Source organism: Styela clava, chromosome 4 (genome assembly GCF_964204865.1).
Source record: "Styela clava chromosome 4, kaStyClav1.hap1.2, whole genome shotgun sequence".
NCBI classification, from domain to species: Eukaryota; Metazoa; Chordata; class Ascidiacea; order Stolidobranchia; family Styelidae; genus Styela; species Styela clava.
This window is the reverse complement of record NC_135253.1, coordinates 22,115,648-22,138,053: the sequence shown is the minus strand read 5'-3', so window position 1 is coordinate 22,138,053 and position 22,406 is coordinate 22,115,648. Positions and strand designations below refer to the sequence as shown.

The window sequence follows — 22,406 nt, the reverse complement described above, 5'->3', positions numbered from 1 at the left end:
TTCGAAGATACAATAGCTCGAATTTTGAGTCTTCCCCTCGGAGGTGTTGCTCATCTTTCTAGGCGTTGGAATATGTTTGCCATCGCACCTCTGATCACCTTGCGTGGGTTTGCAGGTTCGAATCTCAAGCAGGGATGGTTATTTGCGATAGGTTTGGGAATTTGGGAATTATCTATCGCAGAAATCCACCCATAGGATCATGGAGTTTCCGTAGTGTAGTGGTTATCACGTTCGCCTAACGCGCTGAAGGTCCCCGGTTCGAGCCCGGGTCGGTAGAGCGTTGGACTACGAGGTGGCCGAGTGGTTAAGGCGATGGACTGCTAATCCTGAACCTTACTATCTGTTAGTTGTGGTAGAGCGTTGGTTAAAGCGCCTGTCTGTCAAACAGCATGGATTACGCGAAAGCAGGCAGTGCAACAACAGGGAGAGAAGCAACAACCCGGGACTATTCTGCGGCTGTCGCATCGAACCCACCAGTAGAAACATCACCAGGAGAAGCAAGACCAAGAACGGTTTTCCTTAAAACGGACACGGAATTCACCTTCGCCTCAATAATGGAATTACTGAAAAACAATGAAAAAACTAAGGAATATAGAAACGAAATTAAGGGATTATATGAGACCCGCAAGGGCCAATGGATTTTAACGTTTGCACCTACGGACGGTCCAAATAACAGCTGCAGGGAAAGTTTCTTGGAAGCTACACAAGGACAAATTAAAACAGCAGAAGCACAAATCGCTGTACAAATGCCGAGCGATGCACCCGTAAGGATTTCAGTGAAGGATATACCTCACGAAATATCCTATGACAAAGCTGTTCATACGATCAACCAGCTGGGTTGTGGGACAGTAAAGAGTGCTATTAAGAATTGGCACAGAGGGACTGATGTATATAACGGCTACATAGCTTTCATAATAGAGGGTTTTAAAAAGGAACGATTACCAGACTATGTAGTGTTCAAAGGCCTCAAATGTAAAACATATCTTCCGAAAGAACTATACATTCCAAAATGTGGAAGATGTCTACAATCTGGACACACATTCATAGACTGTAATAACGAGCCTGTCTGCAGATATTGTAGACAGGCTGGACATTTACAAAAGGACTGCCAAACAAAAGCTAGAGACTTTCCAGCCATAGGAAATTACACAAAAACCTGGACTTTTCCCAAACAAAGGAGGACGCAACCGATAATTCCTACAAATTCACCTAGCAAAACAAAACAAAACAATGGAAACACCAAGCAAAACCGACCGGTAATTACACCTAATCAGGTTAATTGCCAATCAACCGAAGAAATTACACCTACAAAGAACAAACAGGAAACAACGCAAGGTGGCAAGGATAAATCCATCTCCGAATTTTCTCCGTCGGCCTCTGAACTACGTGAAATAAGTGACTGGTCGGAATGTGAAGATGTCGGAAACACAACAAGTCCGAGTCAAACCCCCCAAAAAGACGCGCAACTTGGAGAATCGCCCAAAGACGCACAACCTGGAAATACCCATCAAACACCTAAACAACCGGAACCGAGCAGAAAACTGAAACAAACTTCGACCATCGGCAATACGCCTTTCCACCCTCCACCGAAAGGGAAGGCCTATGTTAAAGTCATGGTCCATAAATATGAAGCGCACGACACAACAACGTCTTTATTTAGCGACGTTCCGGATGAAATTCTCTCTGCCCCAGCAGTTCTAGGAAATAACGAACACATAGTAGATCTGACGGACGCAAACCTGGACAACTCCGACCTGAACAATAAAAGAAATAGAGAATCGTCATCGGAATCATCCTTTTCGGCTACAACAGAAACAAAATTGACTGGAAAAAATAAAAAAGGAAAGCGTAAGTGAATGAAACTTTTAAAATTTTCAGAAACTGCTTCTTATACGTCTACTGACGTACAAACTTATAAACTATAATTCGGGATATTATTTGCTTATACCATAAATAGTAGCATACACCTTTTTACTAGGTATATATGGCTAAGGTGAAGATTGTTTCCATGAACGTAAATGGTCTACAACACCATAGATATGAATTGGACAAATTTATAGAAACGGATAAGCCGAATGTCCTTTGTATACAAGAGGCCCATAAGGTCGACAAGGCCCTCATGACCCAGTGGGCGAATGATAAAAAATATAATATATATTATAATACTCTGGATAGGAATGAAGGTTTCCATACCTCTTACAGGCAAGGCACGTTGATAATGGTTAAAGTTTGTGATACCATATTGCCACCAACTTACACCACACATATCACACATCGGTGCGATAGTATAGAAATAGAAATGGACAAGCGGATCATCAAGATATTCAATGTTTACGCCCCGGCGAAAAACGGCCCTCATAAAACGGAGTTCTACCAAAATCTCGCCAACATTCTAAGTAATTACTGCGAATCAAATTACTTAATAATAGTCGGAGATTTCAATGCCGTCCTGGACATTCGTGACGTCACAAATGCCAACAACTTCAAAATGCGACCCCCTGAGAAAATCTTCCGAAAATTCGTCCTACAGAACAATATATTCGATACCTATCGTGCAAAATATCCAAACAAACAAATCTATACCTTCCACTTCAAATCGCAAGGACGGAGAATAGACCGGATATATAACTCGGCCAATGTAAATAGCATCATTTCGGACATAACCCATATACCCAACACTGTTTCGGATCACATACTATGCCCACAAATTACACTAGAACAAACCAAAAAGGTTCGATGGGGCAAAGGAACGTGGCGCAATAACACCGCGCTATATAAGGACCCCACGTATATCACCATCATCCAAAATACATATAAAGACGCACTCACGGATATCGAAAACTTTGATTACTTGTCGGACTGGTGGGACTATGTGAAAAAGAGGGTTAAAAAACAAACCATTGCCTACTCGAAATTCCGGACACGTGACCACAATAATAGCTTAATGCAAATTCGAAAAAGATTTGATATACTAATCAATGAGGGGAAAGCGGAAAACATGATCGAAATCAAAAGGCTAAAATCGCAGATCGAGATAATTCAAGATGAACGAAACAAAAGGGACATACTAATGGCAAAAATGAAAAACCTTGAAGAAGGGGAAAGGCCCACCAAAACCTTTTATGAAAAAATCCGGCGCAGATCTAGGCAAACAACAATAGAAGAGCTGGTGACAAATGACCAAAATGTGAAAACAAATCCCGGGGAGATCATATCAATAGTAGAAAGTTTCTATAAGAACCTATGGGGCAAAGAGAATATAACGCAAGAACAATACCAAAATCGTTATCTAAACTTTATGGGCTCTTCTAAAATTGCAGATGAGGATAATATCATACTAGAAAGTTATATCTCACAAGAAGAGGTATATAGGGCGATAAAATTTATGGGAAACGATAAATCCCCAGGATTTGATGGTCTATCCAAAGAATTCTACCTGACCTTCTGGAACTCTATTAAAAAGCAATTTACTCAACTTATGAATAACATATTATATTTCGGCCAAATACCAAAATCTGCTACCATAGCGAAAGTTAAATTAGTATACAAGAAGGGAGACAAAACAAATTTAAAAAATTGGAGGCCAATCACAACGCTCAATGCAGACTATAAAATCCTATCAAGAATCCTTGTTAAACGATTAGAACCGGTACTAAACAAAATCATAAGTCCATCCCAGAAATGCGCACTCAGGCAAAGATGTATGGAAGATGTTCATTATAATATAGACGCTATAATTAGACACTGCAAAATGAAAAATATCCCCGGATCACTAATAATAATAGACAATCTTAAAGCTTTTGATAGAGTGAATCATGACTTCTTATTTAAAATTTTACATCAAATTGGACTTGGAAATAGAATCTCAAAAGCAATTAAAAGCATGTATTACGGAATTAAAAGTCAGGTAGATGTAAACGGTAGACTCACGCAGGAAATCGATATAGGGCAAGGAATTAGACAAGGATGCCCGTTAAGTATGCTTCTCTACGCCATCAATATAGAGCCCCTAGCAAGATCGGTACAATTAAATGCCAATATACATGGTATCCAACTGGGGAGATACGAGCATAAACTCGATCAGTTTGCTGATGATATCACGTTCGCAGTTAGAGATCAATTATCTATTACAGAAATCTTTCACGAGCTAGACAATTTCCATTTAGCAACAGGACAAAAAATAAATAAAGATAAGACCGAAATTCTCTGTATTACAAAAGAATCGCATAATTTAGTGAACAATTCGCCACATGGGAACTACATAAAACAAAACACCATAATACTTGGAATACAATTTGGAAATATGGACTTAAACAATATGTGGCAGGTAATCGAAAATAAGATGATACGAACCCTAAATTACGTTAAGCTGCGAAACCTCACCTGGTATGGTAAACTGATATCAATCAACTCCATGATTATGTCTGTCATAATCTTCCATACGAGAGTAAAGAGAATCCCGAAAACGTATATAAAGAAAATCGAGAGTGCGCTGTTTAAGTTCCTCTGGCACCCGCAAAAGATAGAGGCCATTAGCAGAAAATCGCTACAAAGAATGTGGAACGATGGTGGGATCAATATGATTGATGTTGATGCAAAAATAAAGGCATGTGCAGTGGAAAAAATGAGATACATCGTGGGTAACGAACCCCTAACTCAATTTTGACAAATAGAGGCATTATACTCTTTGGGATCCAGAGTCAAGCAAATTAACAAGGATAGATACACCAACTCAATGCCCCACAGCAATACTATTCCAGAGCAATGGGCATACATCCTCGACATCTATAAAGAATTGAATTTCTCGCAATCCACCTGGGAGGTTGCAAGACATAAAGACCTGTACATGAAATTGAAGAACAACAGGACAGCCAAAGACAAACAACAGCTGCTGAATGTGAATTGGGAAGAAGCTCACCTATTTAACCATGATTATAAAAATAAGTTTACTAACGCGGAACGAATAATCTCGTATCGCATTATAAGAGAGGGGTACATATTCGGCGATCGCTTGAGGGGAATGTCCCTCAGGTATGATGCTCTCGGAAACTTAAAAATATTAGGCTGCAAATTTTGCAAAGGGCCTGTAGACAATACAGGACATATAATTATAAACTGTAAATCAACGAGGAAATATGCGGTAAAACTTTTAAAAATTCTTAACAGCGTACTAAGCAACTCCATCAAAATAACTCTAAAGGAAATATTCTACAATAGTTACAGGGGGCATAACCAAATAGTAGTCACCAAATGTTATGTAATATGGAAAAAGAACTTAATTGGCACCAAAATAAGACTGGATATCCAAAATAAATATTTGACCCCTATGGACGATGACATAATTTCAAAAACAATATCTCACTTTACGCAATTTTTAAACACAATGGAGAACACTTTTACTAACCTTAATTTTCTCGGAATAGTAAATAACTGGAAGGAGATCCTAAATGGATATTCAGCTACATAACGCAATCCACCATAAACAAAAGCATATCTGCCCAAGTGGACTCTGCAATCTTATTCATTTTTTATGTCGGAAATACCATCACATATTAAGCGGACGTGATGAATCGGAAGCTTCACGGTGGATGTCATGCTGTGTGCGTGTTAAGCGTCACGCAGTATGTACGGAAGCCGGGGGGCGGAAGTTGAGCTATGCTATGCATGGTGCAGGCGGAAGCCCTGGGCGAAAGTTATGCTGTGACATACAGTGTATACCGAACCCCGGGGTGGAAGTTTGTGCTGTGCAATGGCGCGGCAGATACTGAAGCCTCCATAAGTTTATGACTGCTGCTTATGCAGTGGCATGCTTATGAAGCGTTATACCGATATGACACGGATATGACGTGGCATTAGACACTGATCTGTGCCTTGGAAAATTCTGATCCGCAAGATTAAAAAAAAAAAAAAAAAAAAAAAAAAAATTTACACGCGAAAGGTCCCCGGTTCGAGCCCGGGCGGAAACAAGGGTTTATTATTCCCTTACTTCATCCACAAACATCACGTATAGGTATTTTGAAGATACAATAGCTCGAATTTTGAGTCTTCCCCTCGGAGTTGTTGCTCATCGTTCTAGGCGTTGGAATATGCTCGCCGTCGCACCTCTGATTACCTTGCGTGGGTTTATGGGAACACGGTTTTTAATCCGCCAAGCGTGACGGTTGTCTGTGAAAATTCTTGCGACTGGAAACTCGGAAGTTTTTGAGGGTATTATATAAACAAGAGTGAACAGTCTTATCAATTGGCGTCCAGTGGCGAGCGTTTCCGTAGTGTAGTGGTTATCACGTTCGCTTCACACGCGAAAGGTCCCCGGTTCAAGCCCGGGCGGAAACAAGGGTTTATCATTTCCTTACGACCACTTTTTTTTTTTGAAAACACGTATGAAAGCTGACAAATAACACGCAAAGCCACGAAAACAAAGGCAACAACAATAACAACAATGCGTGGAAATCATGCGAAAGAAGTGTCTGAGCGACTTGTTGTTGTCTTATTGGACACGTGGACCGTTGAATCGTTTTGATATTATGTTGTTGTTCTTGTTGATGTCCTTCTTCTTCGTCATGATATATTCGCTTTTCTCGTTGAATACTAGACCAATTGCTTTGAAATGTTTAGTGGTGAAAGATTGATTTTTTTGTCAGAAGGATATTACTTTGATTTATTCCTAAATTTTCTATAAATCGTATGAGATCTGATATTTCATCCAAAATTGCGCTGTAGCACGTTTAATTATGGGAACACGGTTTTTAATCCGCCAAGCGTGAAGGCTGTCTGTGAAAATTCTTGCGACTGGAAACTCGGAAGTTTTTGAGGGTATTATATAAACAAGAGTGAACAGTCTTATCAATTGGCGTCCAGTGGCGAGCGTTTCCGTAGTGTAGTGATTATCATGTTCGCTTTACACGCGAAAGGTCCCCGGTTCGAGCCCGGGCGGAAACAAGGGTTTATTATTTCCTAACTTCATCCACAAACATCACGTATAGGTATTTTGAAGGTACAATAGCTCGAATTTTGAGTCTTCCCCTCGGAGTTGTTGCTCATCGTTCTAGGCGTTGGAATATGCTCGCCGTCGCACCTCTGATTACCTTGCGTGGGTTTATGGGAACACGGTTTTTAATCCGCCAAGCGTGACGGCTGTCTGTGAAAATTCTTGCGACTGAAAACTCGGAAGTTTTTGAGGGTATTAAATAAACAAGAGTGAACAGTCTTATCAATTGCCGTCCAGTGGTGAGCGTTTCCGTAGTGTAGTGGTTATCACGTTCGCTTTACACGCGAAAGGTCCCCGGTTCGAGCCCGGGCGGAAACAAGGGTTTATTTTTTCCTTACTTCATTCACAAACATCACGTGTAAGTATTTTGAAGATAAAATAGCTCGAATTTTGAGTCCTCCCCTCGGAGGTGTTGCTCATCGTTCTAGGCGTTGGAATACACTCGCCGTCGCACCTCTGATTACCTTGCGTGGGTGTATGGGAACACGGTTTTTAATCCGCCAAGCGTGACGGCTGTATGTGAAAATTCTTGCGACTGGAAACTCGGAAGATTTTGAGGGTATTATATAAACAAGAGTGAACAGTCTTATCAATTGGCGTCCAGTGGCGAGCGTTTCCGTAGTGTAGTGGTTATCACGTTCGCTTCACACGCGAAAGGTCCCCGGTTCGAGCCCGGGCGGAAACACGGGTTTATTTTTTCCTTACTTCATTCACAAACATCACGTATAAGTATTTCAAAGATACAATAGCTCGGATTTTGAGTCCTCCCCTCGGAGGTGTTGCTCATCGTTCTAGGCGTTGGAATACACTCGCCATCGCACCTCTGATTACCTTGCGTGGGTTTATGGGAACACGGTTTTAATCCGCCAAGCGTGACGGTTGTCTGTGAAAATTCTTGCGACTGGAAACTCGGAAGTTTTTGAGGGTATTATATAAACAAGAGTGAACAGTCTTATCAATTGGCGTCCAGTGGCGAGCGTTTCCGTAGTGTAGTGATTATCATGTTCGCTTTACACGCGAAAGGTCCCCGGTTCGAGCCCGGGCGGAAACACGGGTTTATTTTTTCCTTACTTCATTCACAAACATCACGTATAAGTATTTCAAAGATACAATAGCTCGGATTTTGAGTCCTCCCCTCGGAGGTGTTGCTCATCGTTCTAGGCGTTGGAATACACTCGCCATCGCACCTCTGATTACCTTGCGTGGGTGTATGGGAACACGGTTTTTAATCCGCCAAGCGTGACGGCTGTATGTGAAAATTCTTGCGACTGGAAACTCGGAAGTTTTTGAGGGTATTAAATAAACAAAAGTGAACAGTCTTATCAATTGCCGTCCAGTGGTGAGCGTTTCCGTAGTGTAGTGGTTATCACGTTCGCTTTACACGAGAAAGGTCCCCGGTTCAAGCCCGGGCGGAAACAAGGGTTTATTATTTCCTTATTTCATCCACAAACATCACGTATAGGTATTTTGAAGATACAATAGCTCGAATTTTGAGTCCTCCCCTCGGAGGTGTTACTCATCGTTCTAGGCGTTGGAATACACTCGCCACCGCATCTCTGATTACCTTGCGTGGGTTTATGGGAACAAGATTTTTAATCCGCCAAGCGTGACGGTTGTCTGTGAAAATTCTTGCGACTGGAAACTCGGAAGTTTTTGAGGGTATTATATAAACAAGAGTGAACAGTCTTATCAATTGGCGTCCAGTGGCGAGCGTTTCCGTAGTGTAGTGGTTATCACGTTCGCTTCACACGCGAAAGGTCCCCGGTTCGAGCCCGGGCGGAAACAAGGGTTTATTATTCCCTTATTTCATCCACAAACATCATGTATAGGTATTTTGAAGATAAAATAGCTCGAATTTTGAGTCTTCCCCTCGGAGTTGTTGCTCATCGTTCTAGGCGTTGGAATATGCTCGTCGTCGCACCTCTTATTACCTTGCGTGGGTTTATGGGAACACGGTTTTTAATCCGCCAAGCGTGACGGCTGTCTGTGAAAATTCTTGCGACTGGAAACTCGGAAGTTTTTGAGGGTATTAAATAAACAAAAGTGAACAGTCTTATCAATTGCCGTCCAGTGGTGAGCGTTTCCGTAGTGTAGTGGTTATCACGTTCGCTTTACACGCGAAAGGTCCCCGGTTCGAGCTCGGGCGGAAAGGCGAGCGTTTCCGTAGTGTAGTGGTTATCACGTTCGCTTCACACGCGAAAGGTCCCCGGTTCAAGCCCGGGCGGAAACAAGGGTTTATCATTTCCTTACGACCACTTTTTTTTTTTTTGAAAACACGTATGAAAGCTGACAAATAACACGCAAAGCCACGAAAACAAAGGCAACAACAATAACAACAATGCGTGGAAATCATGCGAAAGAAGTGTCTGAGCGACTTGTTGTTGTCTTATTGGACACGTGGACCGTTGAATCGTTTTGATATTATGTTGTTGTTCTTATTGATGTCCTTCTTCTTCGTCATGATATATTCGCTTTTCTCGTTGAATACTAGACCAATTGCTTTGAAATGTTTAGTGGTGAAAGATTGATTTTTTTGTCAGAAGGATATTACTTTGATTTATTCCTAAATTTTCTATAAATCGTATGAGATCTGATATTTCATCCAAAATTGCGCTGTAGCACGTTTAATTATGGGAACACGGTTTTTAATCCGCCAAGCGTGAAGGCTGTCTGTGAAAATTCTTGCGACTGGAAACTCGGAAGTTTTTGAGGGTATTATATAAACAAGAGTGAACAGTCTTATCAATTGGCGTCCAGTGGCGAGCGTTTCCGTAGTGTAGTGATTATCATGTTCGCTTTACACGCGAAAGGTCCCCGGTTCGAGCCCGGGCGGAAACAAGAGTTTATCATTTCCATACTTCATTCACAAACACCACGTATAAGTATTTCGAAGATACAATAGCTCGAATTTTGAGTCTTCCCCTCGGAGGTGTTGCTTATCGTTCTAGGCGTTGGAATATGCTCGCCGTCGCACCTCCGGAAGATTTTGAGGGTATTAAATAAACAAGAGTGAACAGTCTTATCAATTGGCGTCCAGTGGCGAGCGTTTCCGTAGTGTAGTGGTTATCACGTTCGCTTCACACGCGAAAGGTCCCCAGTTCGAGCCCGGGCGGAAACAAGGGTTTATTATTCCCTTACTTTATCCACAAACATCACGTATAGGTATTTTGAAGATACAATAGCTCGAATTTTGAGTCTTCCCCTCGGAGTTGTTGCTCATCGTTCTAGGCGTTGGAATATGCTCGCCGTCGCACCTCTTATTACCTTGCGTGGGTTTATGGGAACACGGTTTTTAATCCGCCAAGCGTGACGGCTGTCTGTGAAAATTCTTGCGACTGGAAACTCGGAAGTTTTTGAGGGTATCAAATAAACAAAAGTGAACAGTCTTATCAATTGCCGTCCAGTGGTGAGCGTTTCCGTAGTGTAGTGGTTATCACGTTCGCTTTACACGCGAAAGGTCCCCGGTTCGAGCTCGGGCGGAAACAAGCGTTTATTTTTTCCTTACTTCATTCACAAACATCACGTATAAGTATTTCAAAGATACAATAGCTCGAATTTTGAGTCCTCCCCTCGGAGGTGTTACTCATCGTTCTAGGCGTTGGAATACACTCGCCACCGCATCTCTGATTACCTTGCGTGGGTTTATGGGAACAAGATTTTTAATCCGCCAAGCGTGACGGTTGTCTGTGAAAATTCTTGCGACTGGAAACTCGGAAGTTTTTGAGGGTATTATATAAACAAGAGTGAACAGTCTTATCAATTGGCGTCCAGTGGCGAGCGTTTCCGTAGTGTAGTGGTTATCACGTTCGCTTCACACGCGAAAGGTCCCCGGTTCAAGCCCGGGCGGAAACAAGGGTTTATCATTTCCTTACGACCACTTTTTTTTTTTTTGAAAACACGTATGAAAGCTGACAAATAACACGCAAAGCCACGAAAACAAAGGCAACAACAATAACAACAATGCGTGGAAATCATGCGAAAGAAGTGTCTGAGCGACTTGTTGTTGTCTTATTGGACACGTGGACCGTTGAATCGTTTTGATATTATGTTGTTGTTCTTATTGATGTCCTTCTTCTTCGTCATGATATATTCGCTTTTCTCGTTGAATACTAGACCAATTGCTTTGAAATGTTTAGTGGTGAAAGATTGATTTTTTTGTCAGAAGGATATTACTTTGATTTATTCCTAAATTTTCTATAAATCGTATGAGATCTGATATTTCATCCAAAATTGCGCTGTAGCACGTTTAATTATGGGAACACGGTTTTTAATCCGCCAAGCGTGAAGGCTGTCTGTGAAAATTCTTGCGACTGGAAACTCGGAAGTTTTTGAGGGTATTATATAAACAAGAGTGAACAGTCTTATCAATTGGCGTCCAGTGGCGAGCGTTTCCGTAGTGTAGTGATTATCATGTTCGCTTTACACGCGAAAGGTCCCCGGTTCGAGCCCGGGCGGAAACAAGAGTTTATCATTTCCATACTTCATTCACAAACACCACGTATAAGTATTTCGAAGATACAATAGCTCGAATTTTGAGTCTTCCCCTCGGAGGTGTTGCTTATCGTTCTAGGCGTTGGAATATGCTCGCCGTCGCACCTCCGGAAGATTTTGAGGGTATTAAATAAACAAGAGTGAACAGTCTTATCAATTGGCGTCCAGTGGCGAGCGTTTCCGTAGTGTAGTGGTTATCACGTTCGCTTCACACGCGAAAGGTCCCCGGTTCGAGCCCGGGCGGAAACAAGGGTTTATTATTCCCTTACTTTATCCACAAACATCACGTATAGGTATTTTGAAGATACAATAGCTCGAATTTTGAGTCTTCCCCTCGGAGTTGTTGCTCATCGTTCTAGGCGTTGGAATATGCTCGCCGTCGCACCTCTTATTACCTTGCGTGGGTTTATGGGAACACGGTTTTTAATCCGCCAAGCGTGACGGCTGTCTGTGAAAATTCTTGCGACTGGAAACTCGGAAGTTTTTGAGGGTATCAAATAAACAAAAGTGAACAGTCTTATCAATTGCCGTCCAGTGGTGAGCGTTTCCGTAGTGTAGTGGTTATCACGTTCGCTTTACACGCGAAAGGTCCCCGGTTCGAGCTCGGGCGGAAACAAGCGTTTATTTTTTCCTTACTTCATTCACAAACATCACGTATAAGTATTTCAAAGATACAATAGCTCGAATTTTGAGTCCTCCCCTCGGAGGTGTTACTCATCGTTCTAGGCGTTGGAATACACTCGCCACCGCATCTCTGATTACCTTGCGTGGGTTTATGGGAACAAGATTTTTAATCCGCCAAGCGTGACGGTTGTCTGTGAAAATTCTTGCGACTGGAAACTCGGAAGTTTTTGAGGGTATTATATAAACAAGAGTGAACAGTCTTATCAATTGGCGTCCAGTGGCGAGCGTTTCCGTAGTGTAGTGGTTATCACGTTCGCTTCACACGCGAAAGGTCCCCGGTTCAAGCCCGGGCGGAAACAAGGGTTTATCATTTCCTTACGACCACTTTTTTTTTTTTTGAAAACACGTATGAAAGCTGACAAATAACACGCAAAGCCACGAAAACAAAGGCAACAACAATAACAACAATGCGTGGAAATCATGCGAAAGAAGTGTCTGAGCGACTTGTTGTTGTCTTATTGGACACGTGGACCGTTGAATCGTTTTGATATTATGTTGTTGTTCTTATTGATGTCCTTCTTCTTCGTCATGATATATTCGCTTTTCTCGTTGAATACTAGACCAATTGCTTTGAAATGTTTAGTGGTGAAAGATTGATTTTTTTGTCAGAAGGATATTACTTTGATTTATTCCTAAATTTTCTATAAATCGTATGAGATCTGATATTTCATCCAAAATTGCGCTGTAGCACGTTTAATTATGGGAACACGGTTTTTAATCCGCCAAGCGTGAAGGCTGTCTGTGAAAATTCTTGCGACTGGAAACTCGGAAGTTTTTGAGGGTATTATATAAACAAGAGTGAACAGTCTTATCAATTGGCGTCCAGTGGCGAGCGTTTCCGTAGTGTAGTGATTATCATGTTCGCTTTACACGCGAAAGGTCCCCGGTTCGAGCCCGGGCGGAAACAAGAGTTTATCATTTCCATACTTCATTCACAAACACCACGTATAAGTATTTCGAAGATACAATAGCTCGAATTTTGAGTCTTCCCCTCGGAGGTGTTGCTTATCGTTCTAGGCGTTGGAATATGCTCGCCGTCGCACCTCTGATTACCTTGCGTTGGTTTATGGGAACACGGTTTTTAATCCGCCAAGCGTGACGGCTGTCAGGGAAAATTCTTACGACTGGAAACTCGGAAGTTTTCGATGGTATTAAATAAACAAGAGTGAACAGTCTTATCAATTGCCGTCTAGTTCTGAGCGTTACCGTAGTGTAGTGGTTATCACGTTCGCTTTACACGCGAAAGGTCCCCGGTTCGAGCCCGGGCGGAAACAAGGGTTTATTATTTCCTTACTTCATTCACAAACATCACGTATAAGTATTTCAAAGATACAATAGCTCGAATTTTGAGCCCTCCCCTCGGAGGTGTTACTCATCGTTCTAGGCGTTGGAATACACTCGCCACCGCACCTCTGATTACCTTGCCTGGGTTTATGGGAACAAGATTTTTAATCCGCCAAGCGTGACGGTTGTCTGTGAAAATTCTTGCGACTGGAAACTCGGAAGTTTTTGAGGGTATTATATAAACAAGAGTGAACAGTCTTATCAATTGGCGTCCAGTGGCGAGCGTTTCCGTAGTGTAGTGGTTATCACGTTCGCTTCACACGCGAAAGGTCCCCGGTTCGAGCCCCGGCGGAAACACGGGTTTATTTTTTCCTTACTTCATTCACAAACATCACGTATAAGTATTTCAAAGATACAATAGCTCGGATTTTGAGTCCTCCCCTCGGAGGTGTTGCTCATCGTTCTAGGCGTTGGAATACACTCGCCACCGCACCTCTGATTACCTTGCCTGGGTTTATGGGAACAAGATTTTTAATCCGCCAAGCGTGACGGTTGTCTGTGAAAATTCTTGCGACTGGAAACTCGGAAGTTTTTGAGGGTATTATATAAACAAGAGTGAACAGTCTTATCAATTGGCGTCCAGTGGCGAGCGTTTCCGTAGTGTAGTGGTTATCACGTTCGCTTCACACGCGAAAGGTCCCCGGTTCAAGCCCGGGCGGAAACAAGGGTTTATCATTTCCTTACGACCACTTTTTTTTTTTTGAAAACACGTATGAAAGCTGACAAATAACACGCAAAGCCACGAAAACAAAGGCAACAACAATAACAACAATGCGTGGAAATCATGCGAAAGAAGTGTCTGAGCGACTTGTTGTTGTCTTATTGGACACGTGGACCGTTGAATCGTTTTGATATTATGTTGTTGTTCTTGTTGATGTCCTTCTTCTTCGTCATGATATATTCGCTTTTCTCGTTGAATACTAGACCAATTGCTTTGAAATGTTTAGTGGTGAAAGATTGATTTTTTTGTCAGAAGGATATTACTTTGATTTATTCCTAAATTTTCTATAAATCGTATGAGATCTGATATTTCATCCAAAATTGCGCTGTAGCACGTTTAATTATGGGAACACGGTTTTTAATCCGCCAAGCGTGAAGGCTGTCTGTGAAAATTCTTGCGACTGGAAACTCGGAAGTTTTTGAGGGTATTATATAAACAAGAGTGAACAGTCTTATCAATTGGCGTCCAGTGGCGAGCGTTTCCGTAGTGTAGTGATTATCATGTTCGCTTTACACGCGAAAGGTCCCCGGTTCGAGCCCGGGCGGAAACAAGAGTTTATCATTTCCTTACTTCATTCACAAACACCACGTATAAGTATTTCGAAGATACAATAGCTCGAATTTTGAGTCTTCCCCTCGGAGGTGTTGCTTATCGTTCTAGGCGTTGGAATATGCTCGCCGTCGCACCTCTGATTACCTTGCGTTGGTTTATGGGAACACGGTTTTTAATCCGCCAAGCGTGACGGCTGTCAGGGAAAATTCTTACGACTGGAAACTCGGAAGTTTTCGATGGTATTAAATAAACAAGAGTGAACAGTCTTATCAATTGCCGTCTAGTTCTGAGCGTTGCCGTAGTGTAGTGGTTATCACGTTCGCTTTACACGCGAAAGGTCCCCGGTTCGAGCCCGGGCGGAAACAAGGGTTTATTATTTCCTTACTTCATTCACAAACATCACGTATAAGTATTTCAAAGATACAATAGCTCGAATTTTGAGTCCTCCCCTCGGAGGTGTTACTCATCGTTCTAGGCGTTGGAATACACTCGCCACCGCACCTCTGATTACCTTGCCTGGGTTTATGGGAACAAGATTTTTAATCCGCCAAGCGTGACGGTTGTCTGTGAAAATTCTTGCGACTGGAAACTCGGAAGTTTTTGAGGGTATTATATAAACAAGAGTGAACAGTCTTATCAATTGGCGTCCAGTGGCGAGCGTTTCCGTAGTGTAGTGGTTATCACGTTCGCTTCACACGCGAAAGGTCCCCGGTTCGAGCCCGGGCGGAAACACGGGTTTATTTTTTCCTTACTTCATTCACAAACATCACGTATAAGTATTTCAAAGATACAATAGCTCGGATTTTGAGTCCTCCCCTCGGAGGTGTTGCTCATCGTTCTAGGCGTTGGAATACACTCGCCGTCGCACCTCTGATTACCTTGCGTGGGTTTATGGGAACACGGTTTTTAATCCGCCAAGCGTGACGGCTGTATGTGAAAATTCTTGCGACTGGAAACTCGGAAGATTTTGAGGGTATTAAATAAACAAGAGTGAACAGTCTTATCAATTGGCGTCCAGTGGCGAGCGTTTCCGTAGTGTAGTGGTTATCACGTTCTCTTTACACGCGAAAGGTCCCCGGTTCGAGCCCGGGCGGAAACAAGGGTTTATTATTTCCTAACTTCTTTCACAAACATCACGTATAAGTATTTCAAAGATAAAATAGCTCGAATTTTGAGTCCTCCCCTCGGAGGTGTTACTCATCGTTCTAGGCGTTGGAATACGCTCGCCATCGAACCTCTGATTACCTTGCGTGGGTTTGCAGGTTCGAATCCCAAGCAGGGATGGTTATTTGCGAGAGGTTTGGAAATTTGGGAACTATGTATTGCAGAAATCCACCCATAGGATCATGGAGTTTCCGTAGTGTAGTGGTTATCACGTTCGCTTTACACGCGAAAGGTCCCCGGTTCGAGCCCGGGCGGAAACAAGGGTTTATTATTCCTTTACTTCATTCACAAACATCACGTATAAGTATTTTGAAGATACATTAGCTCGAATTTTGAGTCTTCCCCTCGGAGTTGTTGCTCATCGTTCTAGGCGTTGGAATATGCTCGCCGTCGCACCTCTGATTACCTTGCGTGGGTTTATGGGAACACGGTTTTTAATCCGCCAAGCGTGACGGCTGTCTGTGAAAATTCTTGCGACTGGAAACTCGGAAATTTTTGAGGGTAATATATAAACAAGAGTGAACAGTCTTATCAATTGGCGTCCAGTGGCGAGCGTTTCCGTAGTGTAGTGGTTATCACGTTCGCTTTACACGCGAAAGGTCCCCAGTTCGAGCCCGGGCGGAAACAAGGGTTTATCATTTCCTTACTTCATTCACAAACATCACGTATTAGTATTTCGAAGATAAAATAGCTCGAATTTTGAGTCTTTCCCTCGGAGGTGTTGCTCATCTTTCTAGGCGTTGGAATATGTTCGCCATCGCACCTCTGATCACCTTGCGTGGGTTTGCAAGTTCGAATCTCAAGCAGGGATGGTTATTTGCGATAGGTTTGGGAATTTGGGAATTATGTATCGCAGAAATCCACCCATAGGATCATGGAGTTTCCGTAGTGTAGTGGTTATCACGTTCGCCTAACACGCTGAAGGTCCCCGGTTCGAGCCCGGGCGGAAACAAACCCTCCATTTGACTTTGTCATAATTTTTTTGTATCGACAATTGTCACGTATAAGTATTTCGAACATACAATAGCTCGGATTTTGAGTCCTCCCCTCGGAGGTGTTGCTCATCGTTCTAGGCGTTGGAATACACTCGCCGTCGCACCTCTGATTACCTTGCGTGGGTTTATGGGAACACGGTTTTTAATCCGCCAAGCGTGACGGCTGTATGTGAAAATACTTGCGACTGGAAACTCGGAAGATTTTGAGGGTATTAAATAAACAAGAGTGAACAGTCTTATCAATTGGCGTCCAGTGGCGAGCGGTTCCGTAGTGTAGTGATTATCATGTTCGCTTTACACGCGAAAGGTCCCCGGTTCGTCCCCGGGCGGAAACAAGGGTTTATCATTTCCTTACTTCATTCACAAACATCACGTATAAGTATTTCGAAGACACAATAGCTCGAATTTTGAGTCTTCCCCTCGGAGTTGTTGCTCATCGTTCTAGGCGTTGGAATATGCCTGCCGTCGCACCTCTGATTACCTTGCGTGGGTTTATGGGAACACGGTTTTTAATCCGCCAAGCGTGACGGCTGTCTGTGAAAATTCTTGCGACTGGAAACTCGGAAGTTTTTGAGGGTATTAAATAAACAAGAGTGAACAGTCTTATCAATTGCCGTCCAGTGGTGAGCGTTTCCGTAGTGTAGTGGTTATCACGTTCTCTTTACACGCGAAAATTCCCCGGTTCGAGCCCGGGCGGAAACAAGGGTTTATTTTTTCCTTACTTCATTCACAAACATCACGTATAAGTATTTCAAAGATACAATAGCTCGGATTTTGAATCCTCCCCTCGGAGGTGTTGCTCATCGTTCTAGGCGTTGGAATATGTTCGCCATCGCACCTCTGATCACCTTGCGTGGGTTTGCAGGTTCGAATCTCAAGCAGGGATGGTTATTTGCGATAGGTTTGGGAATTTGGGAATTATGTATCGCAGAAATCCACCCACAGGATCATGGAGTTTCCGTAGTGTAGTGGTTATCACGTTCGCCTAACACGCTGAAGGTCCCCGGTTCGAGCCCGGGCCGAAACAAACCCTCCATTTGACTTTGTCATAATTCTTTTGTATCGACAATTGTCACGTATAAGTATTTCGAACATACAATAGCTCGGATTTTGAGTCCTCCCCTCGGAGGTGTTGCTCATCGTTCTACGCGTTGGAATACACTCGCCGTCGCACCTCTGATTACCTTGCGTGGGTTTATGGGAACACGGTTTTTAATCCGCCAAGCGTGACGGCTGTATGGGAAAATTCTTGCGACTGGAAACTCGGAAGATTTTGAGGGTATTAAATGAACAAGAGTGAACAGTCTTATCAATTGGCGTCCAGTGGCGAGCGTTGCCGTAGTGTAGTGGTTATCACGTTCGCTTTACACGTGAAAGGTCCCCGGTTCGAGCCCGGGCGGAAACAACGGTTTATTATTCCCCCACTTCATTCACAAACATCACGTATAAGTATTTTGAAGATACAATAGCTCGAATTTTGAGTCTTCCCCTCGGAGTTGTTGCTCATCGTTCTGGGCGTAGGAATATGCTCGCCGTCGCACCTCTGATTACCTTGCGTGGGTTTATGGGAACACGGTTTTTAATCCGCCAAGCGTGACGGCTGTCTGTGAAAATTCTTGCAACTGGAAACTCGGAAGTTTTTGAGGGTATTAAATAAACAAGAGTGAACAGTCTTATCAATTGCCGTCCAGTGGTGAGCGTTGCCGTAGTGTAGTGGTTATCACGTTCGCTTTACACGCGAAAGGTCCCCGGTTCGAGCCCGGGCGGAAACAACGGTTTATTATTCCCTTACTTCATTCACAAACATCACGTATAAGTATTTTGAAGATACAATAGCTCGAATTTTGAGTCTTCCCCTCGGAGTTGTTGCTCATCGTTCTGGGCGTAGGAATATGCTCGCCGTCGCACCTCTGATTACCTTGCGTGGGTTTATGGGAACACGGTTTTTAATCCGCCAAGCGTGACGGCTGTCTGTGAAAATTCTTGCAACTGGAAACTCGGAAGTTTTTGAGGGTATTAAATAAACAAGAGTGAACAGTCTTATCAATTGCCGTCCAGTGGTGAGCGTTGCCGTAGTGTAGTGGTTATCACGTTCGCTTTACACGTGAAAGGTCCCCGGTTCGAGCCCGGGCGGAAACAAGGGTTTATTTTTTCCTTACTTCATTCACAAACATCACGTATAAGTATTTCGAAGATACAATAGCTCGAATTTTGAGTCCTCCCCTCGGAGGTGTTACTCATCGTTCTAGGCGTTGGAATACACTCGCCACCGCACCTCTGATTACCTTGCGTGGGTTTGCAGGTTCGAATCCCAAGCAGGGATGGTTATTTGCGAGAGGTTTGGAAATTTGGGAATTATGTATCGCAGAAATCCACCCCTAGGCTCGTGTAGTTTCCGTAGTGTAGTGGTTATCACGTTCACCTAACTCACGAAAGGTCCCCGGTTCGAGCCCGGGCGGAAACAAACCCTCCATTTGACTTTGTCATAATTTTTTTGTATCGACACCCGGCACGTATAAGTATTTAGAACATACAATAGCTCGGATTTTGAGTCCTCCCCTCGGAGGTGTTGCTCATCGTTCTAGGCGTTGGAATACACTCGCCATCGCACCTCTGATTACCTTGCGTGGGTTTATGGGAACAAGGTTTTAAATCCGCCAAGCGTGACGGCTGTCTGTGAAAATTCTTGCGACTGGAAACTCGGAAGTTTTTGAGGGTAATATATAAACAAGAGTGAACAGTCTCATCAATTGCCGTCCAGTGGTGAGCGTTTCCGTAGTGTAGTGGTTATCACGTACGCATTACACGCAAAAAGTCCCCGTTCGAGCCCGGGCCGAAACAAAGTTTTATCATTTCCTTACTTCATTAACAAACATCACGTATAATTATTTCGAATACACAATATCTCGAATTTTGAGTCCTCCCCTCGGAGGTGTTGCTCATCGTTCTAGGCGTTGGAATACACTCGCCATCGCACCTCTGATTACCTTGCGTGGGTTTGCAGGTTCGAATCCCAAGCAGGGATGGATATTTGCGAGAAGTTTGGGAATTTGGGAATTATGTATCGCAGAAATCCACCCCTAGGCTCGTGGAGTTTCCGTAACGTAGTGGTTATCACGTTCGCCTAACGCGCGAAAGGTCCCCGGTTCGAGCCCGGGTGGAAACAAACCCTCCGTTTGACTTTGTCATAATTCTTTGGTATCGACAACCGGCACGTATAAGTATTTCAAACATACAATAGCTCGGATTTTGAGTCCTCCTCTCGGAGGTGTTGCTCATCGTTCTAGGCGTTGGAATACACTCGCCATCGCACCTCTGATTACCTTGCGTGGGTTTATGGGAACACGATTTTAATCCGCCAAGCGTGACGGCCGTCTGTGAAAATTCTTGCGACTGGAAACTCGGAAGTTTTTGAGGGTATTATATAAACAAGAGTGAACTGTCTTATCAATTGGCGTCCAGTGGCGAGCGTTTCCGTAGTGTAGTGGTTATCACGTTCTCTTCACACGCGAAAGGTCCCCGGTTCAAGCCCGGGCGGAAACAAGGGTTTATCATTTCCTTACGACCACTTTTTTTTTTGAAAACACGTATGAAAGCTGACAAATAACACACAAAGCCACTAAAACAAAGGCAACAACAATAACAACAATGCGTGGAAATCATGCGAAAGAAGTGTCTGAGCGACTTGTTGTTGTCTTATTGGACACGTGGACCGTTGAATCGTTTTGAAATTATGTTGTTGTTCTTGTTGATGTCCTTCTTCTTCGTCATGATATATTCGCTTTTTTTCGTTGAATACTAGACCAATTGCTTTGAAATGTTTAGTGGTGAAAGATTGATTTTTTTGTCAGAAGGATATTACTTTGATTTATTCCTAAATTTTCTATAAATCGTATGAGATCTGATATTTCATCCAAAATTGCGCTGTATCACGTTTTAATTATGGGAACACGGTTTTTAATCCGCCAAGCGTGACGGCTGTCTGTGAAAATTCTTGCGACTGGAAACTCGGAAGTTTTTGAGGGTAATATATAAACAAGAGTGAACAGTCTTATCAATTGGCGTCCAGTGGCGAGCGTTTCCGTAGTGTAGTGATTATCTTGTTCGCTTTACACGCGAAAGGTCCCCGAAAGGGTTTGCAGGTTCGAATCCCAAGCAGGGATGGGTATTTGCGAGAGGTTTGGAAATTTGGGAATTATGTATCGCAGAAATCCATCCCTAGGCTCGTGTAGTTTCCGTATTGTAGTGGTTATCACGTTCGCCTAACACGCGAAAGGTCCCCGGTTCGAGCCCGGGCGGAAACAAACCCTCCATTTGAGTTTGTCATAATTCTTTTGTATCGACAACCGTCACACGTACAAGTATTTAGAACATACAATAGCTCGGATTTTGAGTCCTCCCCTCGGAGGTGTTACTCATCGTTCTAGGCGTTGGAATACGCTCGCCATCGCACCTCTGATTACCTTGCGTGGGTTTGCAGGTTCGAATCTCAAGCAGGGATGGTTATTTGCGAGAGGTTTGGAAATTTGGGAATTATGTATTGCAGAAATCCACCCATAGGATCATGGAGTTTCCGTAGTGTAGTGGTTATCACGTTCGCTTTACACGCGAAAGGTCCCCGGTTCGAGCCCGGGCGGAAGCAAGTGTTTATTATTCCCTTACTTCATTCACAAACATCACGTATAAGTATTTCAAAGATACAATAGCTCGAATTTTGAGTCCTCACCTCGGAGGTGTTACTCATCGTTCTAGGCGTTGGAATACGCTCGCCATCGCACCTCTGATTACCTTGCGTGGGTTTATGGGAACACGGTTTTTAATCCGCCAAGCGTGACGGCCGTGACGGCGTTCCCGTAGTGTAGTGGTTATCACGTTCGCTTTACACGCGAAAGGTCCCCGGTTCGAGCCCGGGCGGAAACAAGGGTTTATTATTTCCTTACTTCATTCACAAACATCACGTATAAGTATTTCTAAGATACAATAGCTCGAATTTTGAGTCCTCACCTCGGAGGTGTTACTCATCGTTCTAGGCGTTGGAATACACTCGCCATCGCACCTCTGATTACCTTGCGTGGGTTTATGGGAACAAGGTTTTTAATCCGCCAAGCGTGACGGCTGTCTGTGAAAATTCTTGCGACTGGAAACTCGGAAATTTTTGAGGGTATTATATAAACAAGAGTGAACAGTCTTATCAATTGGCGTCCAGTCGCGAGCGTTTCCGTAGTGTAGTGGTTATCACGTTCGCTTTACACGCGAAAGGTCCCCAGTTCGAGCCCGGGCGGAAACAAGGGTTTATCATTTCCTTATTTCATTCACAAACATCACGTATTAGTATTTCGAAGATACAATAGCTGGAATTTTGAGTCTTCCCCTCGGAGGTGTTGCTCATCTTTCTGGGCGTTGGAATATGTTTGCCATCGCACCTCTGATCACCTTGCGTGGGTTTGCAGGTTCGAATCTCAAGCAG

General features: G+C 43.3%; 1 protein-coding gene and 33 non-coding genes across 34 annotated transcripts; all 34 read left to right on the top strand.

Moving 5' to 3' along the window:
- The first annotated feature begins 301 nt into the window (after positions 1–301).
- LOC120333297 (uncharacterized) lies at positions 302–3,162 on the top strand. Its single transcript, XM_039400694.2, has 2 exons — positions 302–1,848; positions 2,203–3,162. Exons 1-2 carry the CDS (start codon positions 390–392, stop codon positions 2,214–2,216), a joined length of 1,473 nt encoding a protein of 490 aa, XP_039256628.2. The 5' UTR covers positions 302–389; the 3' UTR covers positions 2,217–3,162.
- Positions 3,163–6,260: 3,098 nt separating this feature from the next.
- Trnav-cac (transfer RNA valine (anticodon CAC)) lies at positions 6,261–6,333 on the top strand. Its single transcript has one exon. It is a non-coding gene; the product is annotated as a tRNA-Val (tRNA).
- A 533-nt stretch (positions 6,334–6,866) lies between these two features.
- On the top strand, positions 6,867–6,939 carry Trnav-uac (transfer RNA valine (anticodon UAC)). Its single transcript has one exon. It is a non-coding gene; the product is annotated as a tRNA-Val (tRNA).
- A 294-nt stretch (positions 6,940–7,233) lies between these two features.
- On the top strand, positions 7,234–7,306 carry Trnav-uac (transfer RNA valine (anticodon UAC)). The gene has a single exon. It is a non-coding gene; the product is annotated as a tRNA-Val (tRNA).
- Positions 7,307–7,600: 294 nt separating this feature from the next.
- Trnav-cac (transfer RNA valine (anticodon CAC)) lies at positions 7,601–7,673 on the top strand. Its single transcript has one exon. It is a non-coding gene; the product is annotated as a tRNA-Val (tRNA).
- Positions 7,674–7,966: 293 nt separating this feature from the next.
- Positions 7,967–8,039, top strand: Trnav-uac (transfer RNA valine (anticodon UAC)). The gene has a single exon. It is a non-coding gene; the product is annotated as a tRNA-Val (tRNA).
- Positions 8,040–8,333: 294 nt separating this feature from the next.
- Trnav-uac (transfer RNA valine (anticodon UAC)) lies at positions 8,334–8,406 on the top strand. The gene has a single exon. It is a non-coding gene; the product is annotated as a tRNA-Val (tRNA).
- Positions 8,407–8,700: 294 nt separating this feature from the next.
- Positions 8,701–8,773, top strand: Trnav-cac (transfer RNA valine (anticodon CAC)). The gene has a single exon. It is a non-coding gene; the product is annotated as a tRNA-Val (tRNA).
- Positions 8,774–9,145: 372 nt separating this feature from the next.
- Positions 9,146–9,218, top strand: Trnav-cac (transfer RNA valine (anticodon CAC)). Its single transcript has one exon. It is a non-coding gene; the product is annotated as a tRNA-Val (tRNA).
- A 535-nt stretch (positions 9,219–9,753) lies between these two features.
- Positions 9,754–9,826, top strand: Trnav-uac (transfer RNA valine (anticodon UAC)). The gene has a single exon. It is a non-coding gene; the product is annotated as a tRNA-Val (tRNA).
- Positions 9,827–10,033: 207 nt separating this feature from the next.
- On the top strand, positions 10,034–10,106 carry Trnav-cac (transfer RNA valine (anticodon CAC)). Its single transcript has one exon. It is a non-coding gene; the product is annotated as a tRNA-Val (tRNA).
- Positions 10,107–10,400: 294 nt separating this feature from the next.
- On the top strand, positions 10,401–10,473 carry Trnav-uac (transfer RNA valine (anticodon UAC)). The gene has a single exon. It is a non-coding gene; the product is annotated as a tRNA-Val (tRNA).
- Positions 10,474–10,767: 294 nt separating this feature from the next.
- Trnav-cac (transfer RNA valine (anticodon CAC)) lies at positions 10,768–10,840 on the top strand. The gene has a single exon. It is a non-coding gene; the product is annotated as a tRNA-Val (tRNA).
- A 535-nt stretch (positions 10,841–11,375) lies between these two features.
- Positions 11,376–11,448, top strand: Trnav-uac (transfer RNA valine (anticodon UAC)). Its single transcript has one exon. It is a non-coding gene; the product is annotated as a tRNA-Val (tRNA).
- Positions 11,449–11,655: 207 nt separating this feature from the next.
- On the top strand, positions 11,656–11,728 carry Trnav-cac (transfer RNA valine (anticodon CAC)). The gene has a single exon. It is a non-coding gene; the product is annotated as a tRNA-Val (tRNA).
- Positions 11,729–12,022: 294 nt separating this feature from the next.
- Positions 12,023–12,095, top strand: Trnav-uac (transfer RNA valine (anticodon UAC)). Its single transcript has one exon. It is a non-coding gene; the product is annotated as a tRNA-Val (tRNA).
- A 294-nt stretch (positions 12,096–12,389) lies between these two features.
- Trnav-cac (transfer RNA valine (anticodon CAC)) lies at positions 12,390–12,462 on the top strand. Its single transcript has one exon. It is a non-coding gene; the product is annotated as a tRNA-Val (tRNA).
- Positions 12,463–12,997: 535 nt separating this feature from the next.
- On the top strand, positions 12,998–13,070 carry Trnav-uac (transfer RNA valine (anticodon UAC)). The gene has a single exon. It is a non-coding gene; the product is annotated as a tRNA-Val (tRNA).
- Positions 13,071–13,364: 294 nt separating this feature from the next.
- On the top strand, positions 13,365–13,437 carry Trnav-uac (transfer RNA valine (anticodon UAC)). Its single transcript has one exon. It is a non-coding gene; the product is annotated as a tRNA-Val (tRNA).
- A 294-nt stretch (positions 13,438–13,731) lies between these two features.
- Positions 13,732–13,804, top strand: Trnav-cac (transfer RNA valine (anticodon CAC)). Its single transcript has one exon. It is a non-coding gene; the product is annotated as a tRNA-Val (tRNA).
- Positions 13,805–14,098: 294 nt separating this feature from the next.
- Positions 14,099–14,171, top strand: Trnav-cac (transfer RNA valine (anticodon CAC)). Its single transcript has one exon. It is a non-coding gene; the product is annotated as a tRNA-Val (tRNA).
- A 534-nt stretch (positions 14,172–14,705) lies between these two features.
- Positions 14,706–14,778, top strand: Trnav-uac (transfer RNA valine (anticodon UAC)). The gene has a single exon. It is a non-coding gene; the product is annotated as a tRNA-Val (tRNA).
- Positions 14,779–15,072: 294 nt separating this feature from the next.
- On the top strand, positions 15,073–15,145 carry Trnav-uac (transfer RNA valine (anticodon UAC)). The gene has a single exon. It is a non-coding gene; the product is annotated as a tRNA-Val (tRNA).
- Positions 15,146–15,439: 294 nt separating this feature from the next.
- On the top strand, positions 15,440–15,512 carry Trnav-cac (transfer RNA valine (anticodon CAC)). The gene has a single exon. It is a non-coding gene; the product is annotated as a tRNA-Val (tRNA).
- A 294-nt stretch (positions 15,513–15,806) lies between these two features.
- Positions 15,807–15,879, top strand: Trnav-uac (transfer RNA valine (anticodon UAC)). Its single transcript has one exon. It is a non-coding gene; the product is annotated as a tRNA-Val (tRNA).
- A 252-nt stretch (positions 15,880–16,131) lies between these two features.
- On the top strand, positions 16,132–16,204 carry Trnav-uac (transfer RNA valine (anticodon UAC)). The gene has a single exon. It is a non-coding gene; the product is annotated as a tRNA-Val (tRNA).
- Positions 16,205–16,498: 294 nt separating this feature from the next.
- On the top strand, positions 16,499–16,571 carry Trnav-uac (transfer RNA valine (anticodon UAC)). Its single transcript has one exon. It is a non-coding gene; the product is annotated as a tRNA-Val (tRNA).
- Positions 16,572–18,271: 1,700 nt separating this feature from the next.
- Trnav-uac (transfer RNA valine (anticodon UAC)) lies at positions 18,272–18,344 on the top strand. The gene has a single exon. It is a non-coding gene; the product is annotated as a tRNA-Val (tRNA).
- A 294-nt stretch (positions 18,345–18,638) lies between these two features.
- Positions 18,639–18,711, top strand: Trnav-uac (transfer RNA valine (anticodon UAC)). The gene has a single exon. It is a non-coding gene; the product is annotated as a tRNA-Val (tRNA).
- A 294-nt stretch (positions 18,712–19,005) lies between these two features.
- Trnav-uac (transfer RNA valine (anticodon UAC)) lies at positions 19,006–19,078 on the top strand. The gene has a single exon. It is a non-coding gene; the product is annotated as a tRNA-Val (tRNA).
- Positions 19,079–20,409: 1,331 nt separating this feature from the next.
- Positions 20,410–20,482, top strand: Trnav-cac (transfer RNA valine (anticodon CAC)). The gene has a single exon. It is a non-coding gene; the product is annotated as a tRNA-Val (tRNA).
- A 1,026-nt stretch (positions 20,483–21,508) lies between these two features.
- Positions 21,509–21,581, top strand: Trnav-uac (transfer RNA valine (anticodon UAC)). The gene has a single exon. It is a non-coding gene; the product is annotated as a tRNA-Val (tRNA).
- Positions 21,582–21,786: 205 nt separating this feature from the next.
- Trnav-uac (transfer RNA valine (anticodon UAC)) lies at positions 21,787–21,859 on the top strand. Its single transcript has one exon. It is a non-coding gene; the product is annotated as a tRNA-Val (tRNA).
- A 294-nt stretch (positions 21,860–22,153) lies between these two features.
- On the top strand, positions 22,154–22,226 carry Trnav-uac (transfer RNA valine (anticodon UAC)). Its single transcript has one exon. It is a non-coding gene; the product is annotated as a tRNA-Val (tRNA).
- The last annotated feature ends 180 nt before the right edge of the window (positions 22,227–22,406 follow it).

Bases quoted from the DNA above. Each gene is read 5' to 3' on its own strand.
- LOC120333297 (XM_039400694.2), top strand. From the start codon at position 390: ATGGATTACGCGAAAGCAGGCAGTGCAACAACAGGGAGAGAAGCAACA.